Source organism: Mustelus asterias, chromosome 21, assembly GCF_964213995.1.
Source record: "Mustelus asterias chromosome 21, sMusAst1.hap1.1, whole genome shotgun sequence".
NCBI classification, from domain to species: domain Eukaryota; kingdom Metazoa; phylum Chordata; class Chondrichthyes; order Carcharhiniformes; family Triakidae; genus Mustelus; species Mustelus asterias.
In genome coordinates, this window is record NC_135821.1 from 9936296 (window position 1) to 9955102 (window position 18807).

The 18807-nt window shown below is 49.3% G+C and overlaps 2 protein-coding genes across 2 annotated transcripts in view; one reads left to right on the plus strand and one right to left on the minus strand.

Annotated features, from left to right (window-relative positions):
* Window positions 1–18807, plus strand: part of LOC144509098 (carnitine O-palmitoyltransferase 1, liver isoform-like) — a 304253-nt gene that overhangs the window by 255329 nt on the left and 30117 nt on the right. The gene's annotated exons all lie outside the window — the stretch shown is intronic.
* The window catches only part of LOC144509091 (transient receptor potential cation channel subfamily M member 5-like), a 62711-nt gene that overhangs the window by 27003 nt on the left and 16901 nt on the right, over window positions 1–18807 (minus strand). The window contains exons 7-12 of the mRNA XM_078237427.1: window positions 15493–15638; window positions 10920–11032; window positions 10006–10098; window positions 8352–8592; window positions 4572–4690; window positions 2977–3109 (exon numbers count right to left, since the gene is read on the minus strand). Of these exons, the coding sequence (XP_078093553.1) occupies window positions 2977–3109; window positions 4572–4690; window positions 8352–8592; window positions 10006–10098; window positions 10920–11032; window positions 15493–15638 (845 nt within the window). The remainder of the gene's footprint in view (window positions 1–2976; window positions 3110–4571; window positions 4691–8351; window positions 8593–10005; window positions 10099–10919; window positions 11033–15492; window positions 15639–18807) is intronic.

The window sequence follows — 18807 nt, forward strand, 5'->3', positions numbered from 1 at the left end:
CCTCACTGTAACACTCTGATATACCCCGCACCTCTCACTGTAACACACTGATATACCCCACACCCCTCAATGTAACACTCTGATATATCCTACACCCCTCACTGTAACACTCTGATATACCCCACACCCCTCACTGTAACACTCTGATATACCCCGCACCTCTCACTGTAACACACTGATATACCCCACAGCCCTCACTGTAACACTGTGATATATCCCACAGCCCTCACTGTAACACTCTGACATACCCCACACCCCTCACTGTAACACTCTGATATACCCCACACCTCTCAATGTAACACTCTGACATACCCTACACCCCTCACTGTAACACTCTGATATACCCCACACCCCTCACTGTAACACTCTGATATACCCCACACCCCTCACTGTAACACTGATATACCCCACACCCCTCACTGTAACACTGATATGCCCCACACCTCTCACTGTAACACTGATATACCCCACACCCCTCACTGTAACACTGATATACCCCACACCCCTCACTGTAACACTGATATACCCCGCACCCCTCACTGTAACACTCTGATATGCCCCACACCCCTCACTGTAACACTCTGATATACCCCACACCCCTCACTGTAACACTTTGATATACCCCACACCCCTCACTGTAACACTCTGATATACCCCACACCCCTCACTGTAACACTCTGATATACCCCACACCCCAACACTCTGATATACCCCAAACCCCTCACTGTAACACACTGATATACCCCAAACTCCTCACTGTAACACTCTGATATATCCAACACCCCTCACTGTAACACTCTGATAAACCCCACACCCCTCAATGTAACACTCTGATATACCCCACACCCCTTACTGTAACACTCTGATATACCCCACACCCCTCACTGTAACACTCTGATATACCCCACACCCCTCACTGTAACACTCTGATATACCCCACACCCCTCACTGTAACACTGATATACCCCACACCCCTCACTGTAACACTGATATACCCCACACCTCTCACTGTAACACTGATATACCCCACACCCCTCACTGTAACACTGATATACCCCACACCCCTCACTGTAACACTCTGATATACCCCACACCCCTCACTGTAACACTGATATACCCCACACCCCTCACTGTAACACTGATATACCCCACACCCCTCACTGTAACACTCTGATATGCCCCACACCCCTCACTGTAACACTCTGATATACCCCACACCCCTCACTGTAACACTCTGATATACCCCACACCCCTCACTGTAACACTCTGATAAACCCCACACCCCTCACTGTAACACTCTGATATACCCCACACCCCTCACTGTAACACTCTGATATACCCTCCACCCCCCACTGTAACACTCTGATATACCCCAAACCCCTCACTGTAACACACTGATATACCCCAAACTCCTCACTGTAACACTCTGATATATCCAACATCCCTCACTGTAACACTCTGATAAACCCCACGCCCCTCAATGTAACACTCTGATATACCCCACACCCCTTACTGTAACACTCTGATATACGCCACACCCCTCACTGTAACACTCTGATATACCCCACACCCCTCACTGTAACACTCTGATATACCCCACACCCCTCACTGTAACACTGATATACCCCACACCCCTCACTGTAACACTGATATACCCCACACCTCTCACTGTAACACTGATATACCCCACACCCCTCACTGTAACACTGATATACCCCACACCCCTCACTGTAACACTCTGATATACCCCACACCCCACACTGTAACACTCTGATATTCACCACACCCCTCACTGTAACACTCTGATATACCCCACACTCCTCACTGTAACACTCTGATATACCCCACACCCCTCACTGTAACACTCTGATATACTCCACACCCCTCACTGTAACACTGATATACCCCACACCCCTCACTGTAACACTCTGATATACACCACACCCCTCACTGTAACACTGATATACCCCACACCCCTCACTGTAACACTCTGATATACCCCACACCCCTCACTGTAACACTCTGATATATCCTACACCCCTCATTGTAACACTCTGATATACCCCACACCCCTCACTGAAACACTCTGATATACCCCACACCCCTCAATGTAACACTCTGACATACCCCACACCCCTCACTGTAACACTCTGATATACCCCACACCCCTCACTGTAACACTCTGATATACCCCACACCCCTCACTGTAACACTCTGATATACCCCACACCCCTCACTGTAACACTCTGATATACCCCACACCCCTCACTGTAACACTCTGATATACCCCACACCCCTCACTGTAACACTCTGATATACCCCACACCCCTCACTGTAACACTCTGATATACCCCACACCCCTCACTGTAATACTCTGATATACCCCACACCCCTCACTGTAACACTCTGATATACCCCACACCCCTCACTGTAACACTCTGATATATCCCACACCCCTCATTGTAACACTCTGATATACCCCACACCCCTCACTGTAACACTCTGATATACCCCACACCCCTCACTGTAACACTCTGATATACCCCACACCCCTCACTGTAACACTCTGATATACCCCACACCCCTCACTGTAACACTCTGATATATCCCACACCCCTCATTGTAACACTCTGATATACCCCACACCCCTCACTGTAACACTCTGATATACCCCACACCCCTCACTGTAACACTCTGATATTCCCCACACCCCTCACTGTAACACTCTGATATACCCCACACCCCTCACTGTAACACTCTGATATACCCCACACCCCTCACTGTAACACTCTGATATACCCCACACCCCTCACTGTAACACTCTGATATACCCCACACCCCTCACTGTAACACTCTGATATACCCCACACCCCTCACTGTAACACTCTGATATACCCCACACCCCTCACTGTAACACTCTGATATACCCCACACCCCTCACTGTAACACTCTGTTATACCCCACACTCTCACTCACCATCTTGCCCACGATGATAATCTTTGGCCCCAGCTGTTTATTGATGGCAAAGATGTGGACCAATCGAAAGGAGAAAACCATGAAATCAAGGCACAGCAAGGCACGCCCCATCTCGAACCAGGAGTGGAACATTCTGGAAAGAGAACAGGATGAAACTCTGAGGGGTCCTGATCAGGTGGATGTGGAGAGATAGTTTTTACTTGTCATAGAATCTTGAACTCGGGGTCATTGTTTTAAAATATAAATGTCAAGTTGCCATCGTCCCAGAGGACCATAGGCCGCTCTGTCCTTTGAGGGGGAGAGCTGACTTGTGGTGATTTACCCTGAGGGTCACCACACCTCAGGTGAGGGGCAAGGCGGAGCCTTTATGAATAACCTCCGCCAGAACGGGAATTGAACCCACGCTCTTGACACCGCTACTGCATCATTAACCAGCCGTCCAGCCAGCTGAGCTAACCGTTGGAAGGATTTGCAAGTTGGCAGTCAAGCTGCTTTGGCCGTTTCCTAAATATGCCTTCCTTGGCCATCAATCCTGGGGTGGTTCTTGAAGTTGTGGAGATGACGGCGTTGGACTGGGGTAAACACAGTAAGAAGTCTCACCACACCAGGTTAAAGCCCAACAGGCTTATTTGGTAGCAAAAGCCACACAAGCTTTCGGAGCACTGCTCCTTCGTCAGGTGAGTCTCTTTCCCCCCTCGAACTTTCCCCCCTGGTACTCGAACCCAGAGCTTCCAGGTCAGAGGTCGCAGTGTTAAGTGCATTTTTAATGAACTGACCCCATGGCCCAGGTGACCCCTGATTAAACATGGCACACGGGTTCCCAAGTTCAAGGCCCCCTGACAATGATACTGAGGTGTGTCTGATAAATAGACAAGGCTGATGTTGCCAGGAACAGAAGGGGGAAGAGAGGGGGAGGGGGGAAAGAGGGGGAAGAGGGGGGGAGGGGGGAAAGAGGGGGGAAGAGAGGGGGAAAGAGGGGGGAAGAGAGGGGGAAAGAGGGGGGAAGAGAGGGGGAAAGAGGGGGGAAAGAGGGAGGAACAAGACCGGGGAGGGGGGGAGGGGGAAATAGTGGGGGGAGGGGAGGGAGAGAGACGGGGAGGGAGAGAGACAGGGAGGGAGAGAGAGGGAGAGACAGAGAGACAGAGAGAGATGGAAACAGATGGAGACAGACAGACAGAGAGAAAGAGAGAGAGAGAGGTTGATTCTAGATGGAGGCTTTGTAAAATATTTAATTCAGAAAGGCTCCAGTTGGCAGACATTGATGGTGGTGGGGGTGGAATTTCTCTGGTGGGCAGCCTGTAGCCCAGTGACGGTGGTTGGTGTGGGCGTGGGTACAGTATGGGAGGATCGAGGGGGAGCTTTCCCACCTGAATGGAGTGTTGTCACCTCTGAAACTGGCCCTGGGAGGCTGCCCACCTTATCATGGCTGTCCTTTGGCGCCAATAGTTGATGTGTGGAGAATGGCCTAACTTAGGCCCTTCCATTGGCCTGATGGACAGGTGAGCAGCCTTCACAACCTGGAGCAGACGTAGCTTCCCTTCAACCTTCTTTCTCTGCCGAAGGGCTCACCCTGTCAGACAAAAATGGCCACTGACCTGCAGGTGACCCCAGCGACGAACATGAGAATGGCCAGAATGTCACACTTGTTCCACATGTCCTGATAATACAGCTTCACCTTCTTCCTCATGGGGATATTCATGCTGACAAAGAAGGTCTGGGGAAAGACAAGAGGGGCTGGTGTCACACTGATTTCCACAATTACAATGGTCCTCCAAGGCCGGTGTCACATGGGGTGGGTGGTGGCATTGTGACTCCGGACTGGACTAGCAATCTGGAGATACGAGTTCGAATCCCACCGCCAATTGATGAGTGTGATTGGATTGTTGTGGGAACCTGTTTCCTCAGGGAGGGATTGGCCATCGTTACTTATAGTCTGGCCTACATGTCATAGAGAGTCATAGAGGTTTACAGCATGGAAACAGGCCCTTCGGCCCAACTTGTCCATGCCGCCCTTGTTACTCATAGTCTGGCCTACATGTCATAGAGTGTCATAGAGGTTTACAGCATGGAAACAGGCCCTTCGGCCCAACTTGTCCATGCCGCCCTTGTTACTCATAGTCTGGCCTACATGTCATAGAGAGTCATAGAGGTTTACAGCATGGAAACAGGCCCTTCGGCCCAACTTGTCCATTCCGCCCCTTTTTTTAAACCACGAAGCTAGTCCCAATTGCCCGCCTTTGGCCCATATCCCTCTATACCCATCTTACCCATGTAACTGTCTGAACGCTTTTTAAAAGACAAAATTGTACCCGCCTCTACTGCTACCTCTGGCAGCTTGTTCCAGACACTCACCACCCTCTGTGTGAAAAAATTGCCCCCCTGGACACTTTTATATCTCTCCCCTCTCACCTTAAACCTATGCCCTCTAGTTTTAGACTCCCTTACCTTTGGGAAAAGATATTGACTATCTAGCTGATCATGCCAGGATCTTACCCTTAACTTATTTAACAGTCTCCTAGGTGACACCTTGTCAAAGGCCTTCTGGAAATCTAAATAAATCACGTCCACTGGTTCTCCTTTATCTAACTTCCTTGTTACATCCTCAATGAACCCTAACAGATTAGTCAGACATGGCCTCCCCTTGACATGTCCTATTTTATCATGCACTTCTAAGTACTCTGTGATCTCACCTTTAATAATGGATTCTAAAATCTTGCCAATGACCGAAGTCAGGCTAACCGGCCTATAATTTCCCATCTGCTGCCTCCCTCCCTTCTTAAACAGCTGTGTTACGTTAGCTACTTTCTACGCAGTCCATATCCCTCTATTCCATGCCTACTAATGTATTTAAACTTTTGTTACTTTCTGACTTTGGGTCTTTGCCTGAAGGGTTACCCTAGCTCCCGTGGAGTGGCACAGTGGTTAGCACAGCTACCTCACAGCTCCAGAGACCCGGGTTCAATTCCCAGCTTGGGTCACTGTCTATGTGGAGTCTGCATGTTCTCCCCGTGTCTGCGTGGGTTTCCTCCGGGTGCTCCGGTTTCCTCCCGCAGTCCGAATGACGTGCTGGTTAGGGTGCATTGGCCGTGCTAAATTCTCTCTCAGTGTACCCAAACAGGCACCGGAGTTTGGCAACTAGGGGATTTTCACAGTAACTTCATTGCAGTGTAAGACTACTTGTGACACTAATAAATAAAACTGTAAACCTTTTACAGATATTAATGGAGTTGTTGTGTTAGCTTCACAGTTTTAATTTGAATTTTTTAGGGAGATTGCTTGCGGGCAGTGATGGCACGGTGGCACAATGGTTAGCACTGTTGCCTCACAACTCCAGGGACCCGGGTTCGATTCCCGGTTTGGGTCACTGTGCGGAGTTTGCACGTTCTCCCCGTGTCTGCGTGGGTTTCCTCCAGTTTCCTCCCACGCATCAAAGATGTGTGGGTTAGGTGCATTGGTCATGCTAAATTGCCCCTTAATGTCCCGGGATGTGTAGGCTGGAGGGATTAGCGGGGTAAATATGTGGGGTTATGGGGATAGGGCCTGGGTGGGATTGTTGTCTTTGCATACTTGATGGGCCGAATGTCCTCCTTGACTGCACTTCAAGAAGAAAAGTATTTAATTAGCTGAAAAGTACTTTGCGATGCCTTGACATAATGTAAGTCCCTTCTCCATGAGTTTCCCTGTTCATGAGCTTTGGCCAACAGGTGGTGATATTGCCCCATGTTCATCTCTACACTAGAGATATTGGTCACTCATCTCCATACCCGACCGAGTTCACTCTTCCTCCTCACCCAGTCTTGCCTTCACACCTCTCTGGTGTCTTGATGGTAGGTCTTCCCTCCATGATCAGCAACCTCCCATTTCTGGAACCTCCCCTGCCCGGTTCCCACCTCCCCCCACCTCAGCCCACGATCTACAAAGAGAACCTACAAAGCGTCGTGAACGAAGCCCAGTCCATCATGCAAACCAGCCTCCCATCCATTGACTCTGTCTACACTTCCCGCTGCCTCGGCAAAGCAGCCAGCATAATTAAGGACCCCACGCACCCCGGACATTCTCTCTTCCACCTTCTTCCCTCGGGAAAAAGATACAAAAAAAGTCAGAGGACACGTACCAACCGGCTCAAGAACAACTTCTTCCCTGCTGCCATCAGACTTTTGAATGGACCTACCTTATATTGAGCTGATCTTTCTCTACACCCTAGCTATGACTGTAGTACTACATTCTGCATCTTCTCCATTCCTTCTCCCCTGTGTACTCTATGAACGGTATGCTTTGTCTGTAAAGCGCACGAGAAACACTACTTTTCAATATATGTTTTATCCATTCATGGGACATAGGCATTGCCGGCTGTCCAGCATTTATTGCCCATCCCTAGTTGCTCTTCTTCAGAGTCAAGTTAAGAGTTAAGAGTCAACCACATCGCTGTGGCTCTGGAGTCACATGTAGGCCAGACCAGGTAAGGACGGCAGATTTCCTTCCCTAAAGGACATCAGTGAACCAGATGGGTTTTTCCGACAATGGTTTCATGGTCATCAGTAGATTCTTAATTCCAGATATTTTTTATTGAATTCAAATTCTACCATCTGCCGTGGTGGGATTCGAACCCGGGTCCCCAGAACATTAGCTGAGTTTCTGGATTAATTGTCTCGCGATAATATCACTGGGCCATCGCCTCCCAATACATGTGACAATAATAAATCAAATCAAATCTCTGGGCTCTTCCAATTCTGGCCTGTCGTCATGTGCCCCCCCCCCCCCCGCCTCCTCCGTACCTCCCTCCTCCCCTGCCCCCCATGGCGAGAACCCTAGCAGCGAGGCCAGCGACCAATGCAAATGACTGTTGACCTCAGTGGGAGTGGCTCGCTAATGTCCCTTTAGGGAAGGAAATCTGCCGTCCTTACCGGGTCTGGCCTACATGTGACTCATGAGCCACAGCAATGTGGTTGACTCTCAACTGCCCTCCAAGGGCAACTAGGGATGGGCAATAAATGCTAGCCAGCCTGATGAACCATCAATCAAGCAAAGACTAGTTTGTATGCAAGAACAAATAGGCTTTTATTCGCAAAAGACTTGGAGCACACCCATGCCGATGAACTGGTCCAGACTGAGGCAGGGGGGTGGAGAGCAGTTGCCTTTATACCTGGACTAGGGGAGGGAGGAGTCCCGGACAGGGCCGGCAGGGACGTGTCCAGGCATGTCACACACACACACACACACAGGCAATAAGCTAACAGTGGTTTACCACACAGCCAGCGACGCCCATGTCCCATGAATGAATAAAAAAAACATGGTCTCTCTTTCTTGCCATATTTAAGAGTTCGCAAAGGTAAGTTGTTTTAGAAAACTGATTCCAGGCCTTTTGCCCCGCCTACCTGTCGAATCTCCTCGCAGGCAAGTGTGACGACCCAGAAATACAGGATGAGCTCCATCCTGGATGGATTCTCGAAGGGCAAATCTATGATCAGGACGTAGCCAAAGAGAAACAGGAAGGCAAAATACATGATGACGTTTCCAAAGAACGCGGTGACAGGAGCGCCCCAGAACTGCTTCCAACGAACCATCCAAAATGGCCGCCTGTAGCCAGATGTTACCCGGACATCTGCCTCACTGTCACTGAATTAAATAGAGAATAGGAAGAGATTCAGAGTCAAAGTTCAATAATGTCCAGTCAAAGTTCACTTGACGACTGCCCTCAATGGATTGACGCCCGAAAGACAATTTTAAAGTTTATTTATTAGTGTCACAAGTAGGCTTACATTAACACTGCAATGAAGTTACTGTGAAAACCCCCTAGTTGCCACACTCCGGCGTGCCTGTTCAGGTACACTGAGGGAGAATTTAACACGGCCAATACACCCTAACCAACACATCTTTGGGACTGTGGGAGGAAACCAGAGCACCCGGAGGAAACCCACGCAGACACAGGGAGAAGGTGCAGACTCCGCACAGATAGTGACCCAAGCCGGGAATACGAACCTGCTTCCCTGGCGCTGTGAGGCGGCAGTGCTAACCACTGTGCCACCGTGCCACCCAGCCTGGCTCAAACAATAACACTCTAGCCTCTGAGCCTCCACAAGGCGCTGGCAGAGGCTCAATGGGCCAAATGGCTTTCTTCTGTGCCATACGTGACTTGATGGGCTGGGTTTTACACTCCCGTCACCAGTACATATGAACGCAACAAGGCCGGGGGGTGGGTGGGGGCGGGGGGGGGGGGGGGGGGGGGGGTGGCGGGGAGCGGGGGGTGCGGGTGGAGGGAGGTGGGGGGCTTGTAAGGTGTAGCACTTGGTCTGTTTCCCCCAATTCCCCCTCCCCCACTGTCCATTTTATTGGGCATATTGGAGCTCCCCCTGAGCTAATTGAGGCCCTTTTGTGGCCACTTGATGGGGTGGGCAGTGGGTGCGATGGGGGGAATTGCCCATCCTAACAGCACTATGGTTATGCCTACGCCTCACGGATTGCAGCAGTTCAAGAAGTCAGCTCACCACCACCTTCTCAAGGGTAATTAATGGATAAGAAATACTGGCCTCGCCAGCGATGCTTCCATCCCAAGGGCAAACGTATGTCTAACAGCACAGTCCCCAAAAATTATATTCATTGGAGTTTAGAAGAGTGAGAGGGGATCTCGTAGAAACTTATAAAATTCTGACAGAGTTAGACAGGGTAGATTCAGAAAGAATGTTCCCAATGGTGGGGGGAGTCCAGAACTAGGGGTCATAGATTGAGGATAAGGGGGAAGTCTTTTTAGAACTGAGGTGAGGAGAAATTTCTTCACCCAGAGGGTGGTGAATGTGTGGAATTCACTACCACAGAAAGCAGTTGAGGCCAAAACATTGTCTGCTTTCAAGAAGAAATTAGATATAGTTCTTGGTGCTAAAGGGATCGAGGGATATGGGGGGAAGTGGGGACCAGGATATTGAATTTGATGATCAGCCATGATCATACCGAATGGTGGAGCAGGCTCGAAGGGCCGAATGGTCTACTCCTGCTTCTAGTTTCTATGTTTGAAATAGAGGAAGTGCCACTAACCAGGAGATCTCAGAGCGCTGAATCAATAAGTCCCCGTCAACACTGTCCAAATCAGATGCAGTCTTTTCTGTCCTTTGTTCTTCTGCGCTATTGCTGTAAGTGAAACAGAAATATTCATTATAGCTCGTGAACGATGGCTCCATTGGGAATGGCCGCCATTATTGGCTATCAAACACTTCTCCCCTTCAGAGATCACTGACTCCCCCTAGGGGCAGGAGGAGGTCATTCAACCCATCCAACCTCTGTCACCGGTCTCTGAGAACAGTCATCGTAGAATCCCTACAGTGCAGAAGAGGCCATTTGGCCCATCGAGTTGGTACCGACTCCCCAAAGATGTTGATGGTGGAGGGATTCCGTGATGGTCAGGCCATTGACTGTCAAGGTGGATTCTCCATGAGACTTGGTACAGTCAGCACAATGCCTACCCATGATGTAGAGATGCCAGCATTGGACTGGGGTGGGCACAGTAAGAAGTCTCACAACACCAGGTTAAAATCCAACAGGTTTATTTGGAATCACGAGCTTTTGGAGCGCTGCTCCTTCATCAGCGACCTCTCCACTCACCTGATGAAGGAGCAGCGCTCCGAAAGCTCGTGATTCCAAATAAACCTGTTGGACTTTAACCTGGTGTTGTGAGACTTTCTTACGATGCCTACTACCCAGCACAGGCTGGGGGTAATTGTACCCTGGGCCTTCCCAGCTGGCATGGTCCAGTGCCACACTGACCCATAGGTTCACCCGCTGTCACATCGACGTACCCCTTTCGGAATGATGAACCCAGCGATAGGAAGCAAACTCCAGGCCGCGATGGGGTCATTCCCCACGTTGGGTGGTACCCACGCTTTGCTAACAGGGTGGCATGAGGTGGAAGGTGGGTGGGTGAGAGTCATCCCAAAACAAGGGAAGGGTCTCACCTGAATTTGATGAGCTTACTATAGATGAGAGGCGGGCAGAAGAAGGCGAGGCAGAGCTTCCACGTCTTGGTGTTTCGGTCCATCTCCCCCCACCAGATCTGGTTGAGGAGGGCCTGTCGAATAAAACGCAGAGTAATCTCTCAGGCTCAAAATCCCACCCCCATCTTTAAAAGAAAATCACCTCTACTCCATTTGGTGACAAGTCTTCCATTGTTGGGCGGCACGGTGGCACAGTGGTTAGCACTGCTGCCTCACAGCGCCAGGGACCCAGGTTCGATTCCCGGCTTGGGTCACTGTCTGTGCGGAGTCTGCACGTTGTCTGCGTGGGTTTCCTCCGGGTGCTCCGGTTTCCTCCCACAATCCAAAAGACGTGCTGGTTAGGAGGATTGGCCGTGCTAAATTCTCCCTCAGTGTACCCGAACAGGCGCCGGAGTGTGGTGACCAGGGGATCTTCACAGTAACTTCATTGCAGTGTTAATGTAAGTCTACTTGTGACTAATAAATAAATTTTACTTTAATTAAAAAATTAACCTGTAAAGGGCCTCCGTCTCTCAGACCCTCTGTTCCTGAGGAAGACATTGGGCGTGATTTTCCGGCCACGCTTGGCCCAAGACTGGAAAATCCTGCCCGAGGACAAAGGACCTCCCACGCTCCCCCCACTCCTTCCTCCCCCACCCGCTACGATTCCCGTGGTGGGCAGGACAGGAAAATTTCACCCACGCATTTATCATGGCTAATCCACCTAACCTGCACATCTTTGGACATTAAGGGACAATTTAGCATGGCCAATCCACCTAACCTGCACATCTTTGGACATTAAGGGACAACTTAGCATGGCTAATCCACCTAGCCTGCACATCTTTGGAATGTGGGAGGAAACTGGAGCATCCTGAGTAAATCTTCATAGACATGGGGAGAATATACAAACTTCACACAGACAGTCACCCGAGGCTTGAATCGAACCCGGGTCCCTGGCGCTGTGAGGCAGCAGTGCTAACCACTGTGCCACAGTGCCACCCACGCACGACTTTTGTCTCACAGCTCCTCTGAAAGGTGGCACACCTAACAATGCAGTATTCTCCCTGACCTCCTTATCCATCGAAACATATAAATTAAAAGCAGGAGTAGGCCATTCGGCCCCTCGAGCCTGCTCCCCCATTCAATAAGGTCATGGCTGAACTGATTGTGGTCTCGACTCCACTTCCTGCCTGACCCCTGAAAGTAAGCGCGCAGGTACAGCAGGCAGTAAAGAAGGCAAATGGTAAGTTGGCCTTCATAGCGAGAGGATTTGAGAATAGGAATAGGGATGCTTTGCTGCAATTGTATAGGGCGTTGGTGAGGCCACACCTGGAGTATTGTGTGCAGTTTTGATGTCCTTATCCGAGGAAGGATGTCCTTGCCATAGAGGGAGTGCAGCGAAGGTTTACCAGGCTGATTCCTGGGATGGCAGGTCTGTCATATGAGGAGAGACAAACTCGGTTAGGATTGTATTCACTGGAGTTTAGAAGAGTGAGGGGGGATCTCATAGAAACTTATAAAGTTCTAACGGGGTTAGACAGGGTAGATTCAGAAAGAATGTTCCCAATTGTGAGGGAGTCCAGAACTAGTCGTCTTAATTTGAGGATAAGGGGTAAACCTTTTAGGACTGAGGTGAGGAGAAATTTCTTCACCCAGAGGGTGGTGAATGTGTGGAATTCACTCCCACAGAAAGTAGTTGAGACTAAAATGGTGGGTGGGATTTTACGGCCTTACTCGTTCCGAAACTGTAAAATCCCACCTGAGGTCACCGGACCTTTCCATTGTCCGCCCCTGGCCCGCTCCGATTCCCGTGGCAGCAGGGGCGGTAGAATTCCGCCATTGTGTGATTTCAAGAAATTAGATATAGCTCTCGGGGCTAAAGGGATCAAGGGATATGGGGGGAAAGGGGGGGAATCAGGATATTGAATTTGGTGATCAGCCATGATCAAAATGAATGGTGGAGTAGGCTCGAAGGGTTGAATGGCCTCCTCGGCACGGTGGCACAGTGGTTAGCACTGCTGCTTCACAGCTCCAGGGACCTGGGTTCGATTCCCGGCTTGGGTCACTGTCTGTGTGGAGTTTGCACATTCTCCTCGTGTCTGCGTGGGTTTTCTCCGGGTGCTCCGGTTTCCTCCCACAGTCCAAAGATGTGTGGGTTAGGTTGATTGGCCATGCTAAAAATTGCCCCTTAGTGTCTTGAGATGCGTAGATTAGAGGGATTAGTGGGTAAAATATGTAGGGCTATGGGGGTAGGCCCTGGGTGGGATTGTGGACGGTGCAGACTCGATGGGCCAAATGGCCTCTTTCTGTACTGTAGGGTTTCTATGATTCCTGCTTCTAGTTTCTACATTTCTATGTAACCTTAATCTATCAAAAGTCTACCTAACTCGGTCTTGAATAAATTCACCTGGCTTCCACTGCTCTCTGGGGGAAAAGAATCCCCAAAACTAACAACCACCTAACTAAGAAAACTAACAACAAACTGGAGGCCTGTGACCAGCGGTGTGCCTCAGGGATCAGTGCTGGGTCCACTGTTATTTGTCATTTATAAAAATGATTTGGATGAGAATATAGGAGGCATGGTTGGTAAGTTTGCAGATGACACCAAGATTGATGGCATAATGGACAGTGAAGAAAGTTATCTTCGATTGCAAAGGGATCTTGATCAATTGGGCCGGTGGGCTGACGAATGGCAGATGGAGTTTAATTTAGGCAACTGCGAGGTGATGCATTTTGGTAGATTGAACCAGGGCAGGACTTACTCAGTTAATGGTAGGGCATTGGGGAGAGTTACAGAACAAAGAGATCTAGGGGTACATGTTCATAGCTCCTTGAAAGTGGAGTCACAGGTGGACAGAGTGGTGAAGAAGGCATTCAGCATGCTTGGTTTCATCGGTCAGAACATTAAATACAGGAGTTGGGACGTCTTGTTGAAGTTGTACAAGACATTGGTAAGGCCACAATTGGAATACTGTGTGCAATTCTGGTCACTCTATTATAGAAAGGATATTATTAAACTAGAAAGAGTGCAGAAAAGATTTACTAGGCTGCTACCGGGTCTTGGTGGTTTGGATAGGCTGGATAGACTGGGACTTTTTTCTCTGGAGTGTAGGAGGCTGAGGGGTGACCTTATAGAGTTCTATAAAATATTGAGGGGCAAAGATAAGGTAGATAGTCAATATCTTTTCCCAAAGGTAAGGGAGTCTAAAACTAGAGGGCATAGGTTTAAGGTGAGAGGGGAGAGATACAAAAGTGTCCAGAGGGGCAATATTTTCACACAGAGGGTAGTGAGTGTCTGGAACAAGCTGCCAGAGGTAGTAGTAGAGGTGGGTACAATTTTGTCTTTTAAAAAGCATTTAGACAGTTACATGGGTAAGATGGGTATAGAGGGATATGGGCCAAATGCGGGCAATTGGGACTAGCTTAGTGATTTTAAAAAAAGGGCGGCAGGGACAAGTTGGGCCGAAGGGCCTGTTTCCATGCTGTAAATCTCTATGACTCTAAAAGAAATTTCTCCTCATCTCCATTGGAGACCCCTTATTTTCAAACTGTCAGGGTCACCATTACTGAAACTGGCTTTATATTCCAGATTTATTAATCGAATTTCAATTCTGCCAACTGGTGTGGTGAGAATTGATCCCCTATCCTCAGGGCATCAGCCTCGGCCTCTGGATTATCACTCCGGTAACATCACCATCATTGGGTGTAACCTTCGATCTCTCTATGTCCACCATTTAGGTTTTAAGTTTGAAGTTTATTTATTAGTGTCACAAGTAGGCTTACATTAACACTGTAATGAAGTTACTGTGAAAATCCCCTAGTCGCCACACTCCGGCGCCTGTTCGGGTACACTGAGGGAGAATTTAGCACGGCCAATGCACCCTAACCAGCACGTCCTTCGGACTGTGGGAGGAAACTGAAGCACCCACGCAGACACGGGGAGAATGTGCAAACTCCACACAATCCGTGCAAAAGGAGGCCATTCGGCCCATCAAGCCTGCACCGGCAACAATCTCACCCAGTCACTATCCCAGTAACCCGATATATTTACCCTGCTAATCCCCTGACACTAAGGGGCAATTTAGCACGGCCAATCCACCTAACTCACATGTCTTTCGGACTGTGGGAGGAAACCGGAGCACCCGGAGGAAACCCACGCAGACACGGGGGGAGAACGTGCAGACTCCACACAGACAGTGACCCAAGCTGGGAATCGAACCCGGGTCCCTGTGAGGCAGCAGTGCTGGCCACTGTGCCACCGTGCCGCCCATTACCCCACTGATATCAGCACCATTTGGTGTAAGTGTCGTTAACCTTCGGATTCTCTGCGTCTGCCATTTACGATTTGCATTTTAATCCCAATTATTACTTTCAGAGTCAACAATTGGTTAGTTAGCGGGGGCGGTGGGGGGGGGGGGGGGGTGGGTGGGGTGGGGGGGGGCGGTGGGGGGGGGGGGGAGGAGGTGGGGGGGGGTGGTGGGGGGGTGGTGGGGGGGGGGTGGAGGGGAGAGGGGGGGATGTTTCTCCGACGATGGCACGAACATTCCCGACTCACCTGGACTCCATCGTGAGCGAGGAAGTTCCTGGCGTCCGCCTCGGTGGCGAGCTGGAGGCAGGTGGCTGTGCCCCACAGCGGGCACTGCCGCACCAGCAGCCGAAACGCCCGCCTCTCGCTGTGGCGGTAACACTGGTTGAAAACATCTGCGGGGCACAAGAAAGAGAGGCAGAGTGAGCCCCCGGGCAAACCACAAGGGCAAGAGGGCAGCAGTCACCGTGAGAATGCCCGGGTGGCACACCTGTACACGCGATTCTCGGAACATTAGAGGCCTTACAACCCATCAAGATGGTGCCAGTAATTTCTCGGGTGGGTGGAAGGTTATTTGATTTGATTTGACTTATCATTGTTGCATGTATTAGTATACAATGAAAAGTATTGTTTCTTGCGCGCTATACGGACAAAGCTTACCGTTCATAGAGACCTTAGTTGAAGGATCAATCATGAGGGGACATGGGTTCAAGGTGAAGGGGGTTTAGGGGGGGATGGGAGGAAAAATCTTTTTACCCAGAGGGTGGTGAGGGTCTGGAACGCGCTGCCTGGGAGGGTGGTGGAGGCAGTTTGACTCACATCTTTACAAAGTAACTGGATGAGCACTTGGCACGCCATAACATTCACGGTTATGGGCCAAGCGCTGGCAGATGGGATTAGGTGGGAGTTTAGGTGTTTCTCATGTGTCGGTGCAGACTCGATGGGCCAAAAGGCCTCTTCTGCGCTGTATGAATCTATGATTCTGGAGAAGGAGAGGGCGCAGAATGTAGTGTTACAGTCATAGTTAGGGTGTAGAGAAAGGTCAACTTAAGGTAGGTCCATTCAAAAGTCTGATGGCAGCAGCGAAGAAGCTGTTCTTGAGTTGGTTGGTACATGGTCTCAGACTTTTGTATCTTATTCCCGACGGAAGAAGGTGGAAGAGAGAATGTCCGGGATGCGTAGGGTCCTTGATTATGCTGGCTGCTTTTCCAAGGCAGCGGGAAGTGTAGACGGAGTCAAAGAAGACATGAGGTTGCTTTGGCAGACAGAGTGAAGGAAAATCCAAAGAGCTTCTATAGGTATGTTAGGAGCAAAAGGATAGTGAGGGATAAAATTGGTCCTCTTGAAGACCAGAGTGGTACACTGTGTATGGAACCAAAAGAGATGGGGGAGATACTAAATGGTTTTTTTGCATCTGTATTTACTGAGGAAACGGGCATGGAGTCTACAGAAATAGGGCAAACTGGTAGGGAGGCCATGGAACCTTTACAGATTAAAGGGGAGGAGGTGCTCGCTGTCTTGAGGCAAATCAGAGTGGATAAATCCCCAGGACCGGACAGGGTATTCCCACGGACCTTGAGGGAAGCTAGTGTTGAATTTGCAGGGGCCCTGGTAGACATATTTAAAATGTCAGTATTCACGGGGGAGGTGCCGGATGATTGGAGGGTGGCTCATGTTGTTCCGTTGTTTAAAAAAGGTTCCAAAAGAAATCCGGGAAATTATCGGCCAGTAAGTTTGACGTCGGTGGTGGGCAAGTTATTGGAAGGTGTGATAAGGGATAGGATCTACAAATATTTGGATAGACAGGGACTTATTAGGGAGAGTCAACATGGCTTTGTGCGTGGTAGGTCATGTTTGACCAATCTATTAGAGTTTTTCGAGGAGGTTACCAGGAAAGTGGATGAAGGGAAGGCGGTGGATGTTGTCTACCTGGATTTCAGCAAGGCCTTTGACAAGGTCCCTCATGGGAGGTTAGTTAGGAAGGTTCAGTCGCTGGGTATACATGGGGAGGTAGTAAATTGGATAAGACACTGGCTCAATGGAAGAAGCCAGAGAGTGGTTGTGGAGGATTGCTTCTCTGAGTGGAGGCCTGTGACTAGTGGTGTGGATAGTCGGGTAAGCGTTCTCCAAGGCGGCCTTCGCGACACACGACAGCGCAGAGTCGCGGAGCAGAAACTGATAGCCAGGTTCCGCACACACAAGGACGGCCTCAACCGGGATATTGGGTTTATGTCACACTATTTCACATAAATATTTCTGCTTTTTTCCTCCTGAGTCTTTATCATGCGATCCTAGAATCAGAATTTATGTCACACTATTTGTAACTCCCACAGTTGCATGGACCTGCAGAGTTTCACTGGCTGTCTTGTCTGGAGACAATACACATCTTTTTAGCCTGTCTTGATGCTCTCCCCACTCCCATTGTTTTGTTTCTTAAAGACTGGATTAGTTGTAAGTATTCGCATTCCAACCATTATTCATGTAAATTGAGTCTGTGTCTTATAAGTTCTGTTTGTGAACAGAATTCCCACTCACCTGAAGAAGGGGCTCAGAGCCTCGAAAGCTTGTGTGGCTTTTGCTACCAAATAAACCTGTTGGACTTTAACCTGGTGTTGTTAAACTTCTTACTGTGTTTACCCCAGTCCAACGCCGGCATCTCCACATCATGACTAGTGGTGTGCCGCAGGGATCGGTGTTGGGTCCATTGTTGTTTGTCATCTATATCAATGATCTGGATGATAATGTGGTCAATTGGATCAGCAAGTTTGCTGATGATACAAAGATTGGAGGTGTAGTGGACAGTGAGGAAGGTTTTCAAAGCTTGCAGAGGGATTTGGACCAACTAGAAAAATGGGCTGAAAAATGGCAAATGGAATTTAACGCAGACAAGTGTGAGATATTGCACTTTGGAAGGACAAACCAAAGAAGAACGTACAGGGTAAATGGTAGGACTCTGAAGAGTGCAGTTGAACAGAGGGATCTGGGAATACAGGTACAGAATTCCCTAAAAGTGACGTCACAGGTGGATAGGGTCGTAAAGAGTGCCTTTGGTACATTGGCCTTTATAAATCGGAGTATCAAGTATAAAAGTTGGAGTGTTATGGTAAGGTTGTATAAGGCATTGGTGAGGCCGAATTTGGAGTATTGTGTACAGTTTTGGTCACCTAGTTACAGGAAGGATGTAAATAAGATTGAAAGAGTGCAGAGAAGGTTCACAAGGATGTCGCCGGGACTTGAGAAGCTGAGTTACAGAGAGAGATTGAATAGGTTGGAACTTTATTCCCTGGAGCGTAGAAGATTGAGGGGAGATTTGATAGAGGTGTATAAGATTTTGATGGGTATAGATAGAGTGAATGCAAGCAGGCTTTTTCCGCTGAGGCTAGGGGAGAAAAAAACCAGAGGGCATGGGTTAAGGGTGAAAGGAGAAAAGTTTAAAGGGAATATTAGGGGGGGCTTCTTCACGCAGAGAGTGGTGGGAGTGTGGAATGAGCTGCCGGATAAAGTGGTAAATGCTTTTTAACATTTAAGAAAAACTTGGACGGGTTCATGGATGAGAGGGGTGTG